General features: G+C 40.4%; 1 protein-coding gene across 7 annotated transcripts in view; it reads left to right on the plus strand.

The window, feature by feature from the left end:
* arhgef1b (Rho guanine nucleotide exchange factor (GEF) 1b) overlaps window positions 1–25,051 on the plus strand; it is a 44,132-nt gene that overhangs the window by 6,139 nt on the left and 12,942 nt on the right. For 3 of the 7 annotated variants that reach the window (XM_044358864.1, XM_044358863.1, XM_044358866.1), the window contains exons 1-13: window positions 6,640–6,705; window positions 10,944–11,030; window positions 11,141–11,254; window positions 13,287–13,385; window positions 14,818–14,860; window positions 15,022–15,127; window positions 16,291–16,431; window positions 21,506–21,535; window positions 22,560–22,671; window positions 22,854–22,929; window positions 23,129–23,158; window positions 23,615–23,815; window positions 24,265–24,406. In XM_044358864.1, coding sequence (XP_044214799.1) covers window positions 6,679–6,705; window positions 10,944–11,030; window positions 11,141–11,254; window positions 13,287–13,385; window positions 14,818–14,860; window positions 15,022–15,127; window positions 16,291–16,431; window positions 21,506–21,535; window positions 22,560–22,671; window positions 22,854–22,929; window positions 23,129–23,158; window positions 23,615–23,815; window positions 24,265–24,406 — 1,208 coding nt within the window. In that variant the 5' untranslated portion in view covers window positions 6,640–6,678. Of the gene's footprint in view, window positions 1–6,639; window positions 6,706–10,943; window positions 11,031–11,140; window positions 11,255–13,286; window positions 13,386–14,817; window positions 14,861–15,021; window positions 15,128–16,290; window positions 16,432–20,989; window positions 21,429–21,505; window positions 21,536–22,559; window positions 22,672–22,853; window positions 22,930–23,128; window positions 23,159–23,614; window positions 23,816–24,264; window positions 24,407–25,051 lie in introns of those variants that run through there. The other 4 variants (XM_044358869.1, XM_044358868.1, XM_044358867.1 and 1 more) reach the window with 4 other exon arrangements.

Consider the following 25,051-nt stretch of genomic DNA (forward strand, 5'->3'; position numbering starts at 1 on the left):
TTTTTTCCATTTTTAATGCCTCATAAATCAGAAATGTCGTTTTCTTTCAGACATACACCTAGTTGCTAAGAAAGTACGATAACATGAGTATTTTATATCAAAATTTAAAAGATCTGATGTGGTTCAATATGAATATATATTCTCCAAAGCATGACAGAATTTTTTAATATATTTTCAGCAAGCCATAACTTGGCAAATGTGAAACTGTTGCCAACTATTTTAGAAGTTAAAGAACAATCCCTGAAAATTTCAAGCATCTAGCATGAATAGTTCAAAAGTAACGACTTATGGAACTTTGTGATTTTTCAGCAACACTCATTTTTTGGCAGGGCAGGACTCTTCTTTAAAGCCTCCATATCTCAGAAACGAAAGAAGATAAAAGCTGAAAATTTTGCACACTAGTTGTTGGGCACAATGACATCATTGACTTAAAGTATGAAGCAAATCCAAGATGGTCAGTCTGGAAAACTTTCTAAAATCTGTTGATTTGATCTGGAATTACCCACCAGTGAATCTTTGGCACTTGAAAATGTCTTGAATGACTGATCAGTTATCAAAATTGTTGACTATCTACCGATGGGTTAATAGTTTTTAGCTTTGAGTTTACCACTGAATTGCACAACCACGCTTAATATGTACTTTTTAGGCTTTTTAAAACTCAAATTTATCGGCTGTCGACTCTAAAATATGAAAGTTATCAGCTCAGTTGTTTGCCTTCTCTTTAGCTATACTTACCTGAGGCTGTAGATTTGAATTTTAGGTAAAACATTGATAACGGGAGATATAGAAGGCTGCTTTTGCATTTGATGCCATTGATGCCATATTAATAGGCCTTTTCAGAGAGAGAGATAAGAATGTTGCATATCTGGATTGCACACTGTTGGCATCACGAACCAAGGTGAGCTTGTGTGCAAGTACAGAGGCATTTTTGGCAATGTTCTCCTCAGACGCTTTGATTCTGGGCAGGCTAAATTCCTTAAATATTCAGCACCAGCTCTGCGTTGCTGCTTTGGTATTATCTTAAGATCAGCTGGGAATGAACTCCAGACCCACAAATACACACAACAGACTTGTAAATGAAAGAATGAGGAGCAGTTCTTGTCCCAAATGCTAATCAGAGGCCTCTGTGTTTGGCCTCAGCAAATTACTTCTCCATCCACACACACACACACACACACACACACACACATACACATATACACATGGAAGTAGTTAGGCCAAGCTGGAGGTTCACAGTGAACTGCCAATCCATGCCAGTCGATTGGCCCTGGCCTATCAAATGTTTCCATGAAGCCAATGACCTCTATATGGGGACAGGGATAGAGAGAGAGAGAGAGGGAGAGAGAGAGAGGATGGAGGGGGGTGGGTTTGGGTGGGGGTTGTTGGACCAGGAGAATGAAGTGTACTTCATATATGCATATGAGCAGAGGGAAGAGAGAAACTGAAGAGAAGGTGCGTTGAGCCTCGGTGAATACACAGGACTGTGTGCATGAAAAAAAGGGAGGAGGTTCAGTAGTCGCTTGTTATTTCGGATACCTTGTTTTACATCATCTTCAAAGTGCTTAAGGTTGGGGGGGGGGGGGATGGAACTGTTCAGCATCATTAAAAACCTCTGTCTACTCAAATCATATGAAAAGAAGGTCAATTATTCTCTGCAGCGACTGTATCCAAATAAAATCATATAAAGAAAAGGTCATCGCGGTAAAGAAAGAGAGAGATGACAGTGATGCAAAGAGTCCTTCTGAAATCAGGAAACCCGGAGGGATTAAACAGTACGATTTCTTCGGTCTTGTTGCAGAAAAAAAAAAAAAGAACAACATGTAAGGTAAAATGCTGTGAAGCAAAGAAAAAGACCTGCCTGTGTTGCGCTATTGGCCATAATCTTATTTTAGCCACTACGTAATGGTCATTAAATTACATAATTGGCCCTTGTCTGCCGGCCATGAATGCACCGGCTGTCTTGGAGCAATCGTACAAGGGGCCGCTTTATTTTAGGCTGAAGGTGGAGGAGACGAAGGAGGGAGGTTAAGAGAGAGAGAGAAAGGAAAACAGAAGATTTAGAGATGAAACTTAACGGACTGAAGAAGGAATGGTTGAACAAAAAGGGATGTGGTTGTCAAAAAGAGGAGGGGGAAAATGTTTGCGAGGACATATTCTTACACCCTCACCACAGAAGAACTCTCTCGCTCACACCATATGCTATATATATATATATGTATATGTATGCTGATGTAATTTACCTTGTAGACACACTCTACTGTTGCACTGCACTATCTGCAGTTTCCGACCCTTTCCTGTGTTGTTTGCTTACTGTCAGTGCAGTGACGAGATTTTTGGGATAACTTTGCCCTCTGTAGGGTTCAGATCACTGTTCTTTTTGCCCTTTTATGTCGCTGAACTAACATGCAGGCATTCAGTCACATTAGGCTGTGCTATCTTGAAATTTCTTATCTCTGTGAACTGATAAGAGTCTTATCTTTAATCATGTTGCTGTTGGTAGAATAACTTGAGGTGCTTGTGTTGTCTGTTAGGCTAATCTGTTTAGAAGTAAAGCGGTTTTAAAGGGGAGTTCTTTTCTCAGACTTTCATAGAAAGCTGCTTCCCGAGCTACAATTGTTTTCACAGGCCGAATATTACAACTCTAGTAAACTGAACTTAATGTATCCCCTTTAAGACAAAGTCTGTCAGCCTTTACTCACCTGTTACTTTATTTATGAGGTCACAAAGTCCTGGTGACCCCAACAGTTAGAGTTGTGCAGTCAAACAAATCTTGTAATGTTAGTTTAGCAAATAAAGGAACAAAGGCTGCAAATTAATGATTATTTTATTTATTGATTAATCGATAAGTTGCTCAATGTTTTATATAAAATGTCAGAAAATGGTGAAAAATGTCAATCACTGTTTACCAAAGGCGAAGGTGACGCCCTCAAACAGTCAACAGTCCAAAGGTATGTAGATTTCTATAGTTTAAGATCAGAGAAACCAGAAAATAATCCATTTTTATTATGACATGTTCATTTGAGAGGCTGGCACTAGAGAATTTATACACTTTTTCTTTAAAAAAAAAAAGAATATAAACAATTACTTGATTATCTAAATATTTGGTGATTAATTTTCTGTTGATTGACTAATCAATTAATCAACTAAACATTGCAGCTCTAAAAGCAACCTGTGAGGTTCAAAAATAAGTTAACTTACTCTCAGGGATGCACCAATCTGACTTTTTCAGTCCCAATACTGATACCTGGGCTTCGGGTAGCGGCCAGTATTTATTAAAATAATGGCAACTGACACCAGATCAGCCCATTGTCACCAATACCAATCCAGCTATTTGAGTCAGTATTGGACCAATATCTGATATCAGTATCCATATTGGTGCATCTTTACTCACTCTTTGCAAAAAGAGACTGAACTAGTTACAGTTGCATATTTGCACTCAAGCGTGTACAAAGTGATATTGTATAGTTTGCCTTATAATTGTGACACAGTTTACATTTTAATATACTGAAAAATGACCCAGCCTACCTGTACACCAGGCTGAGATGCAGTTTTGAATTTTGATTCTTTTTTTTTTTTTTTTTTTTTACTATTATTCTAATAATTAATATTCTTGGCAAACAAGTCTTTTAGCACAGCTGTAAGAGTGTGCTGCCCTGTGGTGTGGAAACACATGGCTGCGGCCAATCACTTTTTCTTCATTACAGCTAGTTAACATTGGCCTCAGTGACCCTCAGACACACGCACATGCACATGTACATTTAAATGTTCATCTATTTGTGTACATGTGTAGACCCTCCAGTTATATATGTGTGTATATATATATATATATGTGTGTGTGTGTGTGTGACGGCATGCTGCATATTAAAGATACATATAGTATGTACATGCACACACACACACACACACACACACACACACAGTGGCTGTAGTATGAGCTGCCTCTGGCTCTGTTTCCACTGAGGTAGCTTTGGTCAAGGTTGGAAGCATCTAGTATAAGTGTATGTGTGTGTTTGTGGAGGAGGTGCTTGTTTGTTTATGTTGTATCCTGGAAGCAGATGCAAGCTTTCTGATGTAAGTCTGTACAAGAACACAGTTTCTGGACGTACTTGTTAGACTTTCCAGAGCCTGTTTTTTTTTTTTTTTTTTTTCCTCTTTCCACTGTTTCTGCCTTGTTCTTCATTTCCTGCTGCGGTATGTCCCCTCTTTTAATTTGTTCTCCACGCTGCCTCTCTTCCTCCTCCCTCCCTCCCTCCTCCGTCAGGGCCCTTGCTTTTTTCTTTCTGTTTAGTCTATAGGGTTCATATAGGCCCGTGCTTGCAGCCACACTCATGTTTACCAGTCCTAGTAAGTTAATTTCCATGTGTTGAAATACTTAGCGATACATTCTGTGAAAGCCTGAAAAAATGTGTATAAATTGATACACATTTCATATTGAGGATCTTACTTTCATTTCATTTTTTGTTGTTCAGTCTTATAGCCATCATAATGCCAAAACACATTTGTATGATGTCAAAAAACCCCAGTCAGAATGCTGATGTTGGCATGTAAACCCTGCAGTTTCAGGCTGTCCTCTCCTGTTCTTACTCTTCTCTCATGAGCGCTCTGTTCCTCATTTGTTAGGATTTTATTCACGCTGTGCGGTAACTTCCTTTTCTGGTTCCCACGAGAGCAGAGAGACAAGTGCACAGGTTTATTTGATGCCAGTTTGGGTGTCATGTTTCTTGTGGAAACTTTCACTTGTGGGCCTCTTACTTGTTCACCTTTTTCTCACTCTCTGTCTCTCTGTCTCGCTTTCTCTCTCCTCATCTGATAGGCCATACAGGAAATGGCTCTGATAGCTTCCTGAGGAAATTACACCCACTTCCTGTCTGTGTGTCTCCCCATTTGCCACCTTCCTCTCCCCCAGTATTTTTTTTTTTTTTTTTTCAACTTCTTTTTTACTCAGGCGCCTGAGGGAGCAGCCGCTGGAGGAGCAGTGGTGCTGGTAGGAATCCCCCAGTCACTGCTAATGAGGCTGTGGCCTGATGAGAGAGCCAGATAAACAGCAGTACAAACACAGCAAGCTATAGCCATTAGCTGCTGGGCTATTTTTGGACGCTGCCCTCATAGCATATAGAGGACAGGACACAGCCTATTGTGACCAGCTGTAAGAAGAGAACAGTGACCTATGCTTATACAATGGATTTTGTGGCCAGGTGTTCCAAGTAATTGTGAATAAGTGAAGTACTAATTTAACCTTTTCAGTGCAGGATGTGCTGAGCGTTCCTTCACCCAGATTTTTTCTTCTTCTCACATGAGTTGAGTTCTTACTGTCATTCGGCCGTGTACAAGTGAACAACAGTAATTTCTTTGTAATTTTTTTTTTTTGCTCATGCTTGAGGCATTGTTTTCCTATCGAGAGATCCATGACACACTGTGGCACACTGTTTAGATTTTACACCACATCGCTGCACGCTCAGTTCAAGTATTATTTTTAGCTTTCATGCTCTTTACAGCTGACATTTTTAAAACATGTCTAATCAGATTACCGCTGACCAAGGAGGGTCTCTGATTTTGTTGACATATTATATAAAGCCACCATGTGTAGAAGAGTTAAGTGATTATATCATCTTTTAGACTATACATTTTTAACTGTTTAAGTAGACAGAGAACAGTATCGGTGTGAATTGCTCTCTGCCACATGGCACAATGTGTTTTCTCATGCTGCCCAATGCTTAGGGCGACAAAAGAATAACTAACAAGAGACTGAAAAGCCACATTTCACTTTGTGTTTCCGGTTGAAAGTTTCGATCTTGTTTCACCTCCGACCACACCCAGCATCACTGTTGAGTGCATCAGTGACTGTGCTGTGGGAGAAAACGTCTGTGTCGTGATCGAGATTCTTAACTGAATGAAGAAGATAATAATACAGAGTGCAGTTTGTGTGCAGAATAAGTTAATGATGAATTTTGCACCCTGGTTTAGAGCTGCAACTATTAGACAGAAAACTAATCAGCAACTATTGTGTTGGTTGCAGCTTCTCAAATGTGAGGATTTGAAGCTTTTATGTGTCATACATGATAGCAAACTGAATATCTTTATGGTTTTGGACTGTTGATCTGACAAAACAAGACATCAGCATCGGCTCCAAGAAATTAAAACAGGCATTCTTCGTTATTTTCAGACAGTTTATAGACGAAACGATCATTCAGTTTATCGAGAAAATAATCAGCAGATTAATCGATAATGACAAAAATCGCTAGTTGCAGCCCAACCCTGGTTAGTTCTGTAAAACATGGTATCAACACCTTTATTCATTACACTTTGTGGGCAAGGCATACACTAATCTTTTTCAGTAGTTTTGTAAAATTTTGTGTTTTGACTCGGTTACGACTCTGTGTCAACGATCTGCCATCAAATTATCCCAATGAGGTGTGAAAGCTGTACTCGGTATCATCAGAATCGTTATCAGGAGAGACAAAGTTGGATCACTGCTTCCCTGTTTGTGACACTCACTCACTGTGGTACCATTTGTCGATCATTTAGGAGCACCTGCATGAATAAGCGCTGCATCGTTGGACCCGATCCTGTCCTGAATCCAGCTCCACTAAACTAATCGTATCACACTCCCCTCTGACAGCCACCGTCATGTTATTGCAGGACCTTGATTGACAGGTGCGGGCCCCCTGCTGTTGCGGTATGGACGCCGAAGATGCCCACTTCGGGGTGAGGTCACAGTTTGACTGCTCTTCTCTGTTCAGTCTGAGGTGTTTCATTAAAAGGGCTAATTATTTCAACGGTTTCACAACGGTTGTGGGATTTGCATAAGAGCTGATGTAACAATGACTGTGCTATTATCAGGCTGCAGCGTAACCTCTTACTTACCTGGTGGAAATATGAAATGCTTAACTGCGCAGCTACTTCGTCGAAATGTCCAAGAAACAGGTGCTGTTCTTTCTTCTGCTTACGTACAGTATTAGAACTCGTCCTGGTCAGGGACGGAGAGGAATGCTGTTGTAAAGACCAGTTGTCATCCAACACACACACACACACACACACACACCGGCAGCTCCCCACAATCACATAGGAATGGCCCCCTCCCACATACGTGCTGAGTCTTAACCCACACACACACAAAGGCACGTACGCTTGATGGCTATCATTAGATTGATGCCACCTGACACTTAGTTAGTACTGGAATGTGATGGAAGGGAGGGGAGAGCCGGGTGCGGTGTGGCTGCCGAATCTCAGGAGCACCAGAGCTGATCTCGGCACGTCTGGGACGCGCCGCTCTGCTCTAACGGCGTGGCCTTTTCTTCTTTTCCCCCTCGGCCACATCCGTATCATCCTTGACCTGTTATTTGCAAACACCCTCACAGTTCAGAGCTCATGCCAGCTGCAATGAATGAATGGAAGTGAAGGGGAGAGGGTCTGGTTACTGTTGAAAGTCAGACTGTCTCCATCTGTTGTCTGAACTGTGCCATATGCTGGAATGCACCACTTGGCTCCATCTGGGCAGAGGAAGCTCCCATTCCTGCCCCTCTATAATCCCTCACTCTTTCATTTCAGAGCGGAGTTGACCTTCCCTACTTCCCTACCTCTGAGTAACCACAGTTACGCCCCCCCCCTCCCCCCCCCCCACTCCCCCCCACGACTTCAATTTTTCACACAGAGTATGAACATGTATTACAGTTACTCCGATATCAAGCAAGACATAACAAAAACAAAAGCTTGGCTTCAGCTTTTCCTGAAATGAGGAAGTTGAATGCTGTGATGATCACTAGTGCAGCATAGTTGCAAGTCATCTTTCCTCTAGGTTTTACAAGCCTCGCCAGTTTTTGCACCTCAAATGACCTCTAACACTTTGCAGAAAAGGAACTGGAAATCACACACATGCTGTCAGTCACTCACAGTGTATTCGCTTTGTTCAGATGCGACATTTCAAGAGGGGTGACCCTCACACTCGCACCCAATACAGATGGGTGATGAAGTGAGTGGAGAAAATAAGCTGGAGGAGTAGTAGGATATAATAAACTGATACAACGAGAGGGGTGACCCTTTACCGACCACATTAAAGTTGTTTTTCAGAGTTTTCCTCATCCCAATTAAGGGTTTAAGGATAGAGGGCGTTGTGTATTGTACAGATTGTGAAACACTTTTAAGCTACTTTGTGAAAAATTACTTGACATTTGTTTATAAAGAAAATAGGATAAACCAATTAGATGTGTTTGCTGACAACTGAATCTAAGAATCAGAATCAGACTTAACTCACCAAGTACATGTGTACAAGGCACGTTATTAATACTTCTACATTGTGCAAGAACTTCGTCCTGTTTATTGCAACAGTGAAGGCATTTCATCTTTCCACCAAGATATGGTGAGATCTACTTCTGCAGCATTAGTCAGTCATTGCTTTTTTTGTCATGGTGACATAACAACTTTGTCTTTATCTGGGTTAAGTGGCTTTGGCAGTTTCACTTTAGGAAGGTGCTCGCTGGTTGATTGCGTGTTTCAAAAAAGAGAATATGTGTCCCTGTGTGTGTACATGTCCATGCAGATGTGCGTTCATGGCCCTGACAGGCTTGTGTGTCTCTGTTTGGCTAACCCCTCCTACGCATGTTGCTCCAACACTGGCCTTTCTCAACCCGCAGCCCACTGGATACGTCCATGAATGAACACATTCTCTCTCTCTGTCTATATATCAGTTTCTCTCTGTCTTTCTCTCTGTCTTTCTCTCTCACCTCTCTAACAGCTTTGTTTGTCTCTCTCTGTGTTTGTACAAGAACTCACCTTGACCTCAAGCATTTGTCAGCTCCGCTGCCTACCACTGTACACACACACACTGTATTCAGGCCAGGACTGACGGTTGTAACAGTCACATTTCCTTATAAACTCTTACCACTAATAATACTTAACTGGCCTGCATAACCGCACATTCACTCGTATAATTAACCACACGTTCACTCATGTAATTAGACATGCTGTGTACATGTGCAAACATGTACACAAACATTGTTTTGTTGACTCAACAACAGTTGATGCTCAAATTTGCAAACAATTCTAATCCTTCAATAATTCTTCATATCCAATCGAAATAAATTTTATAATATTATTGAATCAGTTTGCATGATTTGTCAGGGCAAACAAATCCAAATAATTTACTGTAAATGAATCATGAGTGTTTTAGAGATACTGAATTAAGGGTTGGTGATATTGATGAACACTTCTGTCACAGTAACTTCAAAACATGTCATGATGAAGTAGTTTTTTTTGGAAACTTAATTCAGAGGCTGTTTATAGACAAAAAATATTTTTGTCATCCTGTATAAGAATAGTACAAAATGTATTAAAAGACCACTTTTTTTAAGCAAATGTTACAAACTTCTTTGCAGCATAAAAGAAAAAAAAAACAACCGCAACAATACAGAATAAAAAGCGTGGATAGAAACAACTGGATAAAACGAGAAAGCTGAATTACTAAAATCAGGATAATGTATATGATTTGAGAATTGATTTTTAAAAAGGATACGGCTATATGAGTCTAGTAGACCTTCTGAGAGGCTTAACAGAAAAGCCTTGACTCTGGGATACAGTACAGTAAGAGACCACTGCACGAGGATTTCAGTTAACATGAAGGTTCGTATCATCATATCACCTACCCCTATAAGTGATTGTTATCAAAACCATGAATTGATATGAAACATGGGTATGTTAAGTTATGGAACCTAATTCATTACCATGAAATCAATCTTTAAAATACTCTTCAAAAACTCCTCAGTGTGACTCAGGGCTCTTTTATTCCTATAGGGACTATTGGACGCACTCTTTCCTGTAATTACTTTCACTTGCCCTCTGCCCTAGCAGTGCACAATGGTAACTGTTGTACTTTGTAACTTTTTTTTGATGTGCGTTTGATGTGCGTCTCTTTTGTGTGCATTTGTGTGTTCCCTGGTGGCGGCTCTAGGTCTGCGGCCTTCAGAGGGCCGAATATAAAGGCTATGTGTTTTGTTTGTGTGTTTTGGGTGTGTATGCTTACAGGGGAAGCGGTATATGGTTTGAAGGGTGGGGGGAAGTTGGTCAGCAGTTCTGATGCATTTTCTTTTTCCCATTCAGGCTTTCTAAAGGCAACGATTGGCATAAACCTTTAATTAACTATCAGTTTAATTAGACCTGGAGGTTTTTACATCTTGGCTTCTAGACGAGAGCCTTCCTCTCTGCTCGGTGTCTCATTGAACTCAACACCAGGCTGAAAAACAATTTCCAGAGGCAGAATTTGGCCAAACTTCAAAGAAAGCTCAAACTAAAATGCTATTTTGCAATGCATGTTACACTCTGAAGTCATTTACCCCAGAGTTCAGCTGTTAACCTGAATGTGTCCCTGGGGACAATGTGGCCTGGAGGAGACAGGACTTTTTAAAATTGCTTTTCATTATCAGTGTCCCTTTCCATGTAGCCTCACAAGTTAATTCAAGAGATTTGTGTTGGGGAATAAGTGTTACGAAATAAATATTGGATGTTTTGAGAGTGGTTGCCCCTTTCTTTTTTTTTTTATTTCAAGTGAAAAAGTAGGACACTTCTCACATAACTTTCACTTGTAGCTGATGCGTTTTTGTTCCTTTGACTCACTTGGCTCATGTGAATGGGATCCTACTACACTGGAACTCTTTTTTTTTTTTTCTAATTCAAGAACCATAAGCTTTATGACACATCAGGCCTGTTTCTCTCTCCAGGAGACGGGATTGGATGGTGGGATGGTTTCCCTCTTTCCGCTTGATGTTATTTTTCACTGGGAAAGTTCAGTGTCCAAACCCTAATCTGGCGTAATGTCTAGCTCTGCTCAGCAGGGGTTCATGACGTTAAAGAAATAGCCCACCGGTTCAAAGTGTAGCACATAATGTTTCCTAAAACGTCTTGTTTTCTCTCCCTCTCTCCCTCTCTCTCTCTATCTCTATCTCTCTCCGTAGCGGGGTGTGTTCGGGGCTCAGTGCTCTAACCCAGCCATGAGCATCATCGGGGCTGAGGATGAGGATTTCGAGAACGATCTGAATGACGTGAGTGAATAAAAGAGTAGCACATGGCAGCCGAATATAATTTTATCATCACCCTCTCTACTTCATTCTTGTCATATTCCACTCGTCTCTTCGCTCTCTGTCTCTCTCAGGTGGTGGATGACCAGTGTAAACACTTCAACAATATAGAGCAGTTGAAGGATCGGCCCACCCACCTGCTGGTCTTCATGCAACATGTCATTCTACAGTTTGACCCTGCTCCAATGGTGAGAACTCCTGTAATCAAACACCCTGTCTACAAAGTGTTTTTCAGCCATACATCTCAAACACTTTAGATGGAACACTTCTATTTTAATCAATACAGCTTTCCACACAGACAGTGTAATGGCTAGTGTGTGTGTTGTGTTTAACCCACTTAAGTGCAAGCTGAAGTGTCTTTTTAAGCTTAGTCTTTTTGTCTTGCACTACGCAGCCTGTGTAGATATGGTGTTGCAGAGCGTGTTAATTAAAGTAGATGAGTGTGAGTGTTTTACTGTTTAATCAGTACATGGTTTTGGTGATTGATAGATAATTACTCCTTGGTCATTTTGAGAGACAGTTAATCATTACATCATTTATCAAGCAAAAATACCAAACATTTCAAATGTTGTTATTTGCTTGCTTTTACTTTCATTTCATTTCATACCATTTTAAAATGACTATTTTTTTCAATGGATCAAAGTAATACCAGTCTAGTAAATCAGATTGATGATCCATTTCAATATTTGAAATAGATCACAGATTCTCATGGAATTTTCTTTTTTAAGAGATTTTTTGGCATTTTGTCTGTATTTGATATTGTATGAAATGCACAATAGATGCAGTTGGAATTGAACTGAAAACGTTACCTGGATGCCCCCTCCACGTGCAAGTTTGAAAAGCTGCACAGTTGTGGCTAAAATAATGGTTAAAATAATTTGCTCAAGATTGAGATATTAATTACTTTAATCATGATTATCCATACAACTTTGGGAATGTAATAGAATTTTATCACACTTGAGCATTTTAAAGAAAATTCCCATTTATCTTTACATCCTTATTTTCATAATTTTGGCCTGCATCACCATTAGTGCATTAACATTTAATTAAACTGTTGACTAGCGGAGCTTCCATCTCCACACATCCCAGAGTTCCTCAGGGTAATCGACACGAGCAGTCAGACAGGTTCCAAAGATGTCCCAGTTTAACCACATTATCATTACAAGTACTTATTTTGAAGCGAGAAGTAGAACAAGTAGTTACATTACATTGCATGTTTTCTGTGTATTGACGACGGCTTTTGCCTGCAGCCACAACACAAGTTCGGGACACAGATAATCACAATGTGCTCAAAACAAATACATGTGATCAGTCAGATAATGAATAGAAAGTGCTAGATTTGACGCTAATGAGCCATTTGGAACACAAAGAGTCAGTATTATACCTGATCAACAGTGATTATTCATGGCAGCTATAATAATGATACCCATTACAAGATGTATTGCACAGCCCTCGCTTGTGAGAAGAGCATGAAGCAGCACATATGTCGTGTAAGTTTTTAATGAAGTATGGACTTCGAGACATGAGCGCACATTTCGAGACTCGCCCCGTCTCTGTGTGACTATATGCGTGTCAGTGTTGAAATAAAGCATGCCTGTCCTTTCCCCTTTGTTCTGCATGCGGACACAGTGACCCACCCAGGTACTGTTACACCTCCCACAGCCATGACACCCTCCCTCTTTCTCCCCCTCAACCTCTCCCGTATCCCCCCCCCTTCCCCTCGTGGTGGTTCATGTACAGAATAGATGTCTGTCAGCATCAGTAGTTTAGAGTGTTTACAGAAAAGCATGTTTATTTTCAGACTTTGAAAACATCGGTATCAGTGAATCAATGGCTGCTTGCTCAGCCTGATAATCTCTTTTTGATGCGTTGTCACTATCCCACATAGAAAACAATTATTGTAGTGTTAAATTAATTCTTGAGATTGAGTGCATGATTATGACTGAAATGACAGTGACCTTTTTTATGAGAAATTTTCATTAATTAAAATTGACTTCTAAGTACATCAGATGGAATGAACTGAAAGTCTTTTTATGATGTGTATGCAAATATACAGTATTATATGAGTATGTGACCTGCAGTTGTGATGTCAACTATTCAGTTAAATTGTGCACCTTAGAAACACAGAAACCTTGCAGTGCTTTTAATACAGCATCCTCTACATTAAGGGCTATGGAAAGATATCAGCACTCACTGATTTTTTTTTTTGTCCTCTCTCAGCTGTGTTACCTCCATGCTGACCTCTTCAAGAACCTCAGTGCCAAAGAGACCAAGAAGCAGTTTGTGGAGTTCTACAACAGCTTCTTGGATAAGGGTGCTGTAAGTAGCACACCACACTCCATGTACTTTGAGTTATTATCTGTATGCAAGTTAAATGACCTGAATTAATGAGCAACCTGTTAACGAGACATATGTAGTATTTTATTTCCCTGCTACCTACATAGCCTAAGTTTATAGATGTCATCACTGTATTTAGCTTTTTGACATTACTCAAAGTAAACCATATGCACTAACCGCTTTTTCTTGAAGACAACAGTTTGATGACCTTATTAAATACACTTTCATTTTCGTTGAGTGTGTTTGGGCTTGTTCTCAAGTCTCAGGTCTCTGGTCTGTTTTTTTTAGCATCCATCTTTGGTTTTGGGGGAGATAGTCACGCCTCCCTTTCTGGTTGGGTACAACTTTTCAGATCTGTAAAGACCTCAATTTTGCTGTTTGGACTCCTTACTGTCATTGCCTTAACGGATGTTGCATATCCTATATGACTTGAATTATCAAATTTATGTTTGCATGTTTTTTTGGTTTGAATAGTTTCAATGTTCCTACAATGACTGGCTTTAGGATAAATTTTCCCTTCATACTATAGTTGCTGTCTTTGTTGTTTTTTGCTTTTTTCTTAGCTTTAGAAGGCTGTGTCACCTTGTCACTAATTTTTCTTGCTCTTTCAGGCTTCTGCGTCAGTGGTGTGTATTATATTTTAGAAAAATATAGCAGCCTTTGCAGTATAGATATTATATTGTTTTCTCACAGTGTTGTATCAGTAGGAATTTGATATATTGCTCAGCCGTACTTTCTAAGTAGAACTCAGGACAGAGACGTAAATTGTTTTCGTTTGCACGGCTGTGTTGTTGACTCTGTTTGTTCTGTCTTTGCAGCACCTTTTTATTGTCTGTCTGTCTTTTTCCGTCGCTCTTCCCTGCACACCTGGCCTTTGTCACTTCTCTGTTATATTTCCTCCTCAAAGCTCATAACACTCCACATGTCTGTCAGCTCAGCTGGCTTGTGCTGCTGCTCTCTCTCCCTATCTGTTTGTCTGTCTGTCTGACCCCACAGCTTCCTGTAAGGACCGTGGGAAAGCCCTTTAAGAGGACTCATCCTCTCATAGCTTTTTTTTTTTTTTTTTTTTAACCCCATTCTATTTAGTAACCCATTGACTTAAAGTTGGCCCATGTGCTTATTTTCATGTCATTGACATTAGCTATCTAGCCCTCATCTGTTTTCCTTGGTAGGTTTTGATTTGTAGTGTTAAAATGACCCCTTGTGGTGATATATAGTTACTGCATCATCTTACTTGGATCCCTGTCAGTTGATGTCACACTATTTTTTGTTTTCTAGATCAATACAAAGACAGATCCATTTGTTTAAAAAACTTTTTACTCAGTTATAAATCCTTTTCGTCTTATATATGCTGTATATGTAATATTCTTATTTCTGTCTCTGTACCTATTTTGTCTTTTTTTCCACAATATAGACTCTCAAAGTGACAGTACCACCTAATATAGCTTCTGAATTGGGTAAGTTATTTTCCTATTCTGTATTTCATAAAAGTTATTACATATTCTTTGCCATAATATCACACACGTCTCAACCCCCCTCGGTGTCTTCCTCCTTGTATCCCAACTTCTCACTCACTCACTTCTCCTGTCCCCCCCCCCACCTCCACCCCCTTCTCTAGACCGGACTCGTCCAGATCTGCTCACCGATGACGTCCAACGGCGCTATGCCCAGGAGGTCCAGAGTACACTGGCTGCCGAAGTGGCGAAACAGCTGGAAGACTTCAGGTGAGGATCCCACATTCTGAACACTATTCAGCATGTCTCCTAGAAAATTATACCCTAGATATGCTTTTTAAATGCACAATAACGGTCTCAGGTCATGATTACAGCAGGGACGAGGGGCGTTATGCTCTTAGGTTTTATTTTGGAGTGAATATATTATAATGTCACTCAGTAACATCTCTGTACTATATGCAAACCTAAAGAGATATCTATCAAGTTAATGTTTTTGTGTTTCTCATGACCAAAAAATTAGGTCTTCCCTGTAATTGTTCCTTAAGTTCACCAACAAGCAAGTTAAAAGCTCTCTTTTTTAATCAGAGACAAGGTGTGAAAACCATACTTTATTTGTGGTGAGAAGAAATCAGAATACCAGAAAACTAGTGTAAATGTGTTACTTTTCTTGTAATCTAGATTATGCATTGCACTAGTATTGCTTACCTTAAGAATTTAAATTTCCATACAAATTGCTGTGAGAAGCTGCAGCACCTCCCCTAACCAGTTCACTGTGAGCAAAAAAAAAAAAAAAAAAGCCTAAATGTAGATTTTGGCAACTTATAACATCTGCTTAAATCTAATTACACTGCCTGTATATAAACCTGCTGCCAGATTTTACTCTGAGTAGTAGCAGCACGAACACCAGAAAAGATTATCTCTCACTCTCACTTTCCTTTTTCAATAGAACTGTCACCCTTTTACTCAGATTACAAAACAAAACTAAGCATCAGAGTCAAAGAACAGTAAGGGTGGTCTCCTTAGATATAAACACCCAGGAAAATCATCTGAGAAAATCTGAAATCTCAAAATTTGAGTATGAGCTTCCAAAAAGCAGTGCATTTATCAGCAATGTTTTCAGAATCAAACAAGAGGCCAAACAATAAGCAAATACGAAGAAGAACATGAACATGGAGTGCAATGAGAATTTTCTTGTTTCTTAAATTTAAAAAAAAGGTTGCTGTTCAGCAGCTGTCTCCCAAGGCAGCGGAGACTTTAATGAATACCCAAACTGTGGGAATGGTCATGCACTGAACAGCTTTCTTCATCTTTACTACAGTATGTAGTTTTCCTGTTTTCCTGATTCTGCTCACAGAATCAGGAAAACATTCATCAACATACTGTATCAGTGCTGTCTTTTCAGTATCCGCCTCCTCCTGCTTTATCTTACATAGGCAGAAGAGAATGATGGGCATGACCCCCAACGAGGCTGAGCTGAACGACGTGGATAGCCACTATCCCACTGACCGCATCCCTAGGGAGATGAAGGAGAAGTCTGTAGCCGAGACCCTGCTGGACAAGATGTCTGAGACACAGTAAGTGTTACTCTCTGTTTCTTCCATTGCTTCTTGCAACACTGATAATGACCATTTAAATGTTCCTATCAGGAAAATTTGTTGTTGGTCCTGGCCATATTATTGTCTACCTACTAAAGAACAGCAAAGTGGAAGGAATTATTTTGGGTGTCCAGGGTTTCTGAAGTCAAAATGGCGTTGTTAGGTGACTGGCAATTGAAGCTATGAAACTCTTCCAATTGAATCCATCCATCTTCCTGTTTTTTTTTAATTGAAAATTCAAAGGTCAGGGTTCCCACATGTCCTGGAAAATCTGGAAAACAGTTGACCAATTCTCCAGTTGTGGAAAACACATGGAAAATGAGTAAAATGTCCTGGGAAAACTTGTGTTGTCCTGGAAAATTATTTCAACATTCACCTATTTTCCTTTAGCTCAGAATGAACTACAAGGCTATCTATCGGAGCTCCCCAAAACGGATAACATTGCCATCTGAAAGGGCTAAGTTATGTTCAGGATCATATTGAGTTCAAATGATAGTTTATGGACGAGAGTATTTTGAATAGGCTGCTCTCGGTAATGTTGTGGAAACACTGTGAACACACCCTCAAGTCACGTCTCATGGTAGCACCATTAGGTTGGATGACAGCTTTGCATTATTTTGATTCAGAGTTTATGGGACACACTCAAGCAGAGAAGCTTTTGGAGAAAATCAAGACAACCTTGTCACCACTTGATCCAAATAAGCTCTTGGAGGTCTCAATGGATGGCCCTATGGTCAATTGGAAGTTGGATATTCCAAGCGGACAAGAGCTAAGTGGACCCTGATGCGCCAAAGATTATCAGTCTGGGAAGTTGTGGTTTGCATGTTGTGCATGGAAGCTTTAAAAATTAGAGAGAAGAAACAGGTTTGAAGGTGGGAGATGTACTGAGAGTTCTTTGGCAGTTGTTCCATGACTCAACAGCAAGGTGAGCTGAATTCATTGAGGTAACCAAAACAACATCTCCTCTGAAGTTCTGTGTCCATCAGTGGGTGGAAGATTTAGCAGTTGCCAAATAGAAGTTTGGCCAGCAGTGCAGGAGTATATCAGCAGCCATAACAAACTTCTGAAAAGTAAAGTGCCAACATCTGCATCCTAATGTACAGTAAAAGATGCCACTGATGACCCTCTTTTTCAGGCTAAGATCTAGTTTTTTGTCTTTGTTGCTAGACAGCTGAAGCCCTTTTTGGAGACATTCTAGACAGATGCCCAAATGGTGCCTTTTTTAGCAAAGGAGATCCAGTCCACCCTGAGAGGCTTGCTGTTATGCTTTATCAAAAGGGAAGAACTAGAGAAGATAAAGAAACCAGCTGTCCAGCTGCTGAAACTGGACCCATAAGACAAAGCAATCCATGTGGTACTCAAACAGCTGGACATGGGATTTGCCACAAAGCAAGCTTTGGAGAAGGCATCTGAAAAGCTCCATGAAAATCTAGTGAATATGCAGGTGTTCAAGAAAGAATGTATCTCCTCCTTTGCTGTAACCTGCAAAAAAATCATGGAGTGAAGTCTTCTTATGTACCCGGCAGTGCGGCACATGAGCTCCCTTGACCCCATGACTATGGTAACAGAAGCTGAAAGTGCAATAGCAATATTTGAGAAACTCCTCAATGCAGGATGGTACATTGTACCTGAGTGTGACAAAGTTCTTGCTCAGTATAAAGCATTAACATCGCCTGTCAGTACAAACCATAAAGCAGAGCTCCATGATTTTGTTTACAGCTGCAGGCTTGATGAATTTCTTGGAAGCTTTGTCGGTGGCAGAGCAGAGTATGCAGCACTGTGGGACCTAATTAAATGTCTCCTCACACTGTCTCATGGACAAGCTGCAGAAAAAGAGGGTACTCTGTCAACAAGGATATGCCTGTGGAAAACCTGAAGGAGAGGACTTTAATAGCATTGCGTTTGGTCCAGGATGCAATGGCTGGGCATGCAATAAATGAAGTCTGGCCAAAAGACCTCATTCATACACTGCAAAGGAGCAAGGATGAAAAGACGAAAAAAGATAATGAGAAGAAAAGAAAGGACCTCCACCATGAAATGGCAAATGTTAAAGCAAAACAGCAAATAATAATGCAAAGCATTGAGGTGATGCAGAAAGAGGCAGACAAAATGGCAGTCAGGGAAGAGAAAAAACAGGACTTCACATTATTATCAAAATCAAATGCCTAAAATTGCAAAAGTGTTACGGAGAAAAGGGAAGAGCTGGCAGCTCTAGGAAAAACTGCAAAAACCTGCTGGAGAGTGTCAAGAGATTACACTAAACTCAATGCAGAACATTTTTCCCTGGAATGTGACATTTGCTTTGTTTTATATGGACCACTTTGCAGGATGAATATCTATGATACAGCAGCTAAATTTGGAGTTTCTTAAAAATGAATGTTTGTGGCCATGGACATTTGGATCTTATTCAATTCTGTTTAGGCCAATTTATGTTAGACTATGCACTGATCCTGATTTTTGAGTAAGTCAAGTGCCAGATACTTTGTATTTTAGAGAAAGAGACATTAGGGAAAAGAGAAAGCTGAGTTGAAGGTTGCCCAAACCATCATTGACTTCAACAGAGAAGAATATATTAGTGTTTGGCATGATCCCTGTCTGTCATAACAGCTGGATCATCACTTAAACACTTAAGAATAGAGGCCAACAATGACTCCCAAAGAGAATTTTGGTAAGAAGAATAGTCACTAGTCTTAAAATTCAGCTCTATATCCTGGTAACTGTAAGCTGAAGCTAAAGATGATGCTTTTTAAAAGCCCAGTAACACATTCAGCAGTTTAAATCAGTTTGGTCTTGGATTCTGGGTCAATGTTAGATGACACTGTTGCAATTTGAAGCATTCTGAATTTGCTACAGCTTTGTGTCTTGGAATAGCTTCTAGCAAAAAACAGCTGTTGATGAAATAATTAAAGAGGACATATCATGCACATTTCAGGGTCTATTTATATTCTGTGGCTATACTGGATTATATTTGCATGATTTGCACTTCAAAAAACTCCTTATTTATCTTATACTGGCGCTTTATGTAGCCCCTCAGTTCAGCTTCTGTGTGAAACAGGCCATTTTAGCTCATGTCTCTTTAAGACTCCCCTCCTAACTAGTCCACTCTGTTCTGATTGGCCAGTTTCCAGAAGCTGCGTCTCGACAGACTTGGCTCAGGACGCTACATAAACAAACAGTTGGATTTCACTTCTTTTTCTCGTTCTTTACTTGAAATGGAAATTTCTCAAATACATCCATACGTGTTTGGGCCCGAATCTGATCCAAAATATGCAACTGGACATTGCAAACAACCAGTGGAACAAACTCAGCAACAAAGGCTACGAACAGTCGGCCGTTTGTGGGTATGCACAAACAATCTGATGTCATCACAAGGAGGTAGTAGAGGTAGTATTGAAAAAGAAGCATTCAGAGCAGACTGAAGCCCTTGGCTTTTGACTTTCATGGAGCATTTTTACATACCTTCAACTCATGTTTTGGACCTTTGAGCAAGTTTATCATAGACATCTGATAACATATCAGTATAAAAATAACAGAAATTTGGCATTACACTTTCTATAAAGCTCTGCAGTGGGTATAGGCAACATCAGCTGTGCACATAACTGGTCTAGTGCAAAGCACACAGAGATGAAAATCAAGTTCGCTGGACTAGAGAGCTGGAGAGGGAACAGTGATTGGAAGAGAGCATAATAGAGCAAGAAGGAAATGAAGAGGCAGAGAGGAAAAGATGGAGTCAGCAGTGCCACGTTGGCAGGAAGGCTCTCCCTTGGCATTTTGCCAACTACAGGGAGAGGTGGTGGTGGTGGAGGAGTTACACAGCGGAAGGGAGAAGGGGAGAGAAAGGGCCAGAGGGTTATCGACGCTGGATAGCTCCTGCCCTGGACGCAGTTAAATAAAGAAAGCAAGAGATCTAGAGGAAAGTTAATCTATCCTTGACCCTGTGGCCAACTACAATGTGTTATCCTCTGCAAAAAGCGAGTCAGACAGAGAGGGAGAGGAGGTCAGGGAGAGGGCAGAAGACTGTCTAACTTAATCTTGTCAGAAGAGAGAAGTGAACAACAGAAATAAAAGGAGATGCACTGTGCAGAAGCAGCAGTACTCTTGTGGATATACCCACACTGTCAGTGCAGAAGATACAAAAAGCCTGCAAAGCAGTCTCTATCAAAGACATGATAATTCAGCTTTTGACTCACTCTGTTACTATCACACAGTTGGATATCTATCTCTAATGCACAAACGCTTCATTCAGTCTCACTCCATTCATTACCCCCCAACAATCATCTGTCTATTCCCCTCACTTTTACATTCTCCCACACTCTTGCACCCATTCACCCCAAAACAGCCCCTTCCTCACTTGGCAGCAACACAGTGACCTCGCCCCATCTATTTCTCATTGGTCTCTGTGGTGTTGAGAGCAAGGCAACCAGACTATTTGATTGGATTATGCAGGGAAATCCCAAGGAAACCCCTCCCACCCTTTATGTTCATAGCAAAACATGAGTATCCAATTTCCACAGTCTTGCCTGCATGTTGCATCAGACAAAAACATGGTTAAATAGACATTTCCGCTGTGCTGGAGCATTTTTTGACTTTGGATTCCCTTTGCAGACATCTACTGGAGACAGAAACTTGAGCAGATAAAGTTTTTCTGATTTACTTTAGACAGACTTTTGGAGACAAAGAGTTTGACTTTTCGCAGATCTTTAAGAGTGCAAATTGAGATTTAAATTTATTGAACAGTCAGAGGTGCAGCTTTTGATGCATCTCTCATTGTTTTGATTTTTTTTTTTTTTTTTTTTTCTTTTACTTCTTTGTGCAAGTATTAGAATATGTTCAATAGCTTCTGCTCTGAACACAATAACACAACAGTCAGCTTTGAGTTGGATCTGGAAAAGCTTAGTCACAGATTCCACCGGCCCAAAACACAATTAATAATTAGTCGAGCAAGAGAGAGGAAAAATGCTACTTAAGAGGAAGAGGTGAGTTTGATGCTGCAAGATAAGAAAACCGTCTAACCATCTTCACTAGTCACTGACATCCTCCTCTTCTCTTTCAGACTTACAATTGTCCCGGACGAGGACAAATGGTGAGTTAAGTCTTTTGGTTTTTTGGGGTTTTTTTTTTAATGCAGTTTAAAATATTTGCATGAGTGTTCTGCTTGAGTGAATATTTGTGTGCGTGGCGCTGATTTGATCTCTGCATGCTTTTTTCCGAGTCTGGGTGTGGTCAAACCACAAGATTTTGTTTACTGGCTCCAGTGCACCAAATCCTTGTTAAAACAGTTCTTTCAGTGGAATTGTTAACTTTGAGAGAATGTCTTGTACTTTTTCTCAAAAAATCATTGAAAGTGAAAGTGACTGAAAGTCAGTGAACTCAATAACATTATCTTTTAAAGTGCCTGAGACCCATTCTTAAATTCTTTGTTTCTTAATCTGTTGCACATACATGATAAAACCCTGTCATGCACACCTTATGTTCTTTTTGCGTTTCTCGCTAAAGTTCTGGTCCTTTTGTGACTAATGTTCTTTATGTTGCAGTCCCTGTATTCAGACAGCATGCTCTGTAAGACTGATGATGCGAGACACTTGTGCTTTTGTTGTGTGCAGATCCCCAGAGGCTCCTCCCTCTGTCTTTTTTTTTATCAGCTCCTCTTGTTTCTCTTCAACTCCTCCTTTGTCTTTTTCTGCCATATGTTTCTCTCCTCCCCACTTTTTTTCAACTGCTCCTCCCTCACTGAACATCTTCAACTCTCCACCTCCTCCTTTCCCTCCCTGCATCTCTTCATCCTTCCTTCATTCTTCCCTCATTTGCATCATCCAATTTTAGACAGACTCTAAGCATTGCCATCAGTGATGTCACAGAGTGTGCAAACACACTTTTTTTTTGTTTATTTTCAAATATACCAAGAACATATGCACCTGTGTGAAAAAAGACAGATTTTGGTAAAGCTTTACCAGGAATTTAGATCAGTTTAATTTACTTAAATAAAAAAATTGTCAAAGTAATTAAATCAATATTAATAAAAAGCATTGTACTTTATAATAATAATGTAAAGTATATTATACAATTCTATTTGTATAAACAACACCTTTCTCTGACTTGTCTTGCAGCCAATCCATCTTTTCAGCGGTGGTCTTCTACATGAAGCACCTTGGGGTTAAAACCAGGGCAGTTGACAGTAAGAAGTCCAGAGGAGGCTTCTTCAGGAGACAGCTGGTAAAGGTAAGCTACCGTCACTTATGTAGAAGGATCACATCCCTGGTCTGTTTGGGAAACCAAATAAACAAATAAATCAGCAAGCAGACATGTCTACAGATGCATTGCATAATAGCTAGCCTTCATGTCAGCATTTGTATTTTTGCATCCCTGAGATTCCTCACTCTCTATCTGTGTTATCTTTCCAGAATAAGAAGGATGAATCCACAAAGACCAAGCCCAGGGGGGGCTTTCCCGGCATCCCCAGCTGGATTGGCGGCAACCGTATGTATCTACATTTGTGTCATAAACAAACAAACATGAGCCCTGTTATATTGTTAGTTTTTGGTATTATTTAGTATGTAGTATTTCATTTCTGACAGTTTTACAGTAATATTTCCAAGTATTTACAATCCAACATTTTGGTGTCCATGAATGATCTGGATTTGAGAATGTGTTGTCCTGCCCTTCTTTCCTGTTACAGCTGAGGTCAAACCTAAAACGGAAACTGAAGGTACTAGTCATCCCCCCCCCCCCCCCCCCCCTTATCTGTAGAATGGTCAGATCCTTACTAATCAACTCATTAGCATGTCTGCATGTCCCAAATCAAACTGGAAAGGGATGTGGGTGGGGCATTGTTTAGTTGATTCTGTGTTTTAGGGTGGTTGTTTGAAGTTTTGAATGCACTTTAATCACCAGAAAACCTCACACGTTCACCTCATCTCATCTGCAGGGTTGTGGATGTTCCCTTGTACCAAACTAACCCTCTCATATACAACAGAGGCCCTGATTGCACCACACTTATCCTGTCTGTTTGTCTGTCTCACAGTCTGTGTCTCTTTTTCACTGACTAAAGTGCTTGTGGGTTATGTTTTGTTTTGTCTTGTTTTTTTGTTGTTGTTTTTTTCCTGAATCTGCTTGGTCTAAATTTCAGTTCTGTTAAACTTGTTACACTCTTCCATCTCTTTAGCGGATAAGGAGAAAGTAGGTCAGGAGCGCAAGGGTCCAGCTCCCGGCAGAGGCTCCTTGACCGACCCTGCGGCCCCTTCTGTTGGCAGCAGGAAGTCAGGTTCCAGTGGAGGTCCCGCCTCCCTGCCTGGGTTAGAGGTCAGCGATGGCTCAGGCAACAACATCAACATTACCAACAACCCAGAGTCTTCACACACAGATGGTGAGCCTGCTCATTGACGAGAGCGTGTTGTATGTAGTCTAGCATGTGCCACTGGAGTATCTACAGGCTTTTTTCAGTGTTAAGTTGCAGTTGTAGCAGACTCTAAGGACACAATTAAAATGATATTTTAAAGCCTATATAAAATTAATATTAATTAATCTTTTAATATAATCATTTAATATTCTTTTTTTATTTCTATACATAATTTTAATGCAAATATAAATCAAATAGTAATTGCTGTTAAATGTATCTGTTAAATTAGTATCATTAATTGATTGACAAAAAAGTGTGTGTGTGGTGGCAATCTGGAGACTCCACAGTTTAGACAGCTGGCAAACCTTTAACAAACATGATATATATTTGGGTATACAAGTGAGCTTGTGTTGCATGTTATTACAATGCATTACCCCTGATACCTTCTCTCACCCCCCCCTTTTCTAATCTTCTAGGCCTCTCAAGCAATCGCTTAGAGACTCCAACCTTATCAGACCGGGGTGAGGTGTCTCCTGTTGGGCTTGTAGGTGGGTTGATCGCTGGGGAGTCCGTCTTTCCCAGCGACACTCCCACAGAGGAGAATCTGGAGAAAGACAGGTGAGGAGGATGGAGATGGTAAGATGACCATTAGCATCTAGGGAGTGAGATTATAACTGCAGCCTAGTGACTCCATAAGATACTATATATGTATTATATGATATTATATATGTATATAATTATAGGATTAGAGAGACCAAGATTGTAATCAGATTATAATCAGGCTGTAGGTATTCAGAGTAAAGACTGTATAGATCCAACGACCAGGGGGAAATGGGGAAGTTACATGTCGGAACATGTCTGTAGCGCTCAAGCTGAGGGAGTGTGGTAAAACTCCCCTAGCAGTCTGTCCCTGCTGTGTGCAAGCTTTTGTCATGCTGCCCGTTGCTCGCTAGCTAACAGAGCCTGGAAGTTTTGAGAAGGACTCTCACCAGGTGAACTCGGACCCAGTTGTCCCTTCCAGCCCTTTGCCTTCCCTCTCCCTCCCCCCCTTCTCCCTCATGTCCTTTCTCCTCTTTCTCCTCACAATGGCGCGTGTGCTCTCTTCATAATAACATTCTGTCTCATTTGTGTTCTTTCGTGTGTGTGTCCTTTTGTGCATCTCCTGATGTTTGTAATAGAGCTTCATTGCAGTTTTTGTTGCATTTAGGTGTCATTTGTGCAAGCCTCTTGTTTGTTAATGGAGTGAGGTAAATATTGAACATC

Source organism: Thunnus albacares, chromosome 8 (assembly GCF_914725855.1).
Source record: "Thunnus albacares chromosome 8, fThuAlb1.1, whole genome shotgun sequence".
Taxonomy (NCBI): domain Eukaryota; kingdom Metazoa; phylum Chordata; class Actinopteri; order Scombriformes; family Scombridae; genus Thunnus; species Thunnus albacares.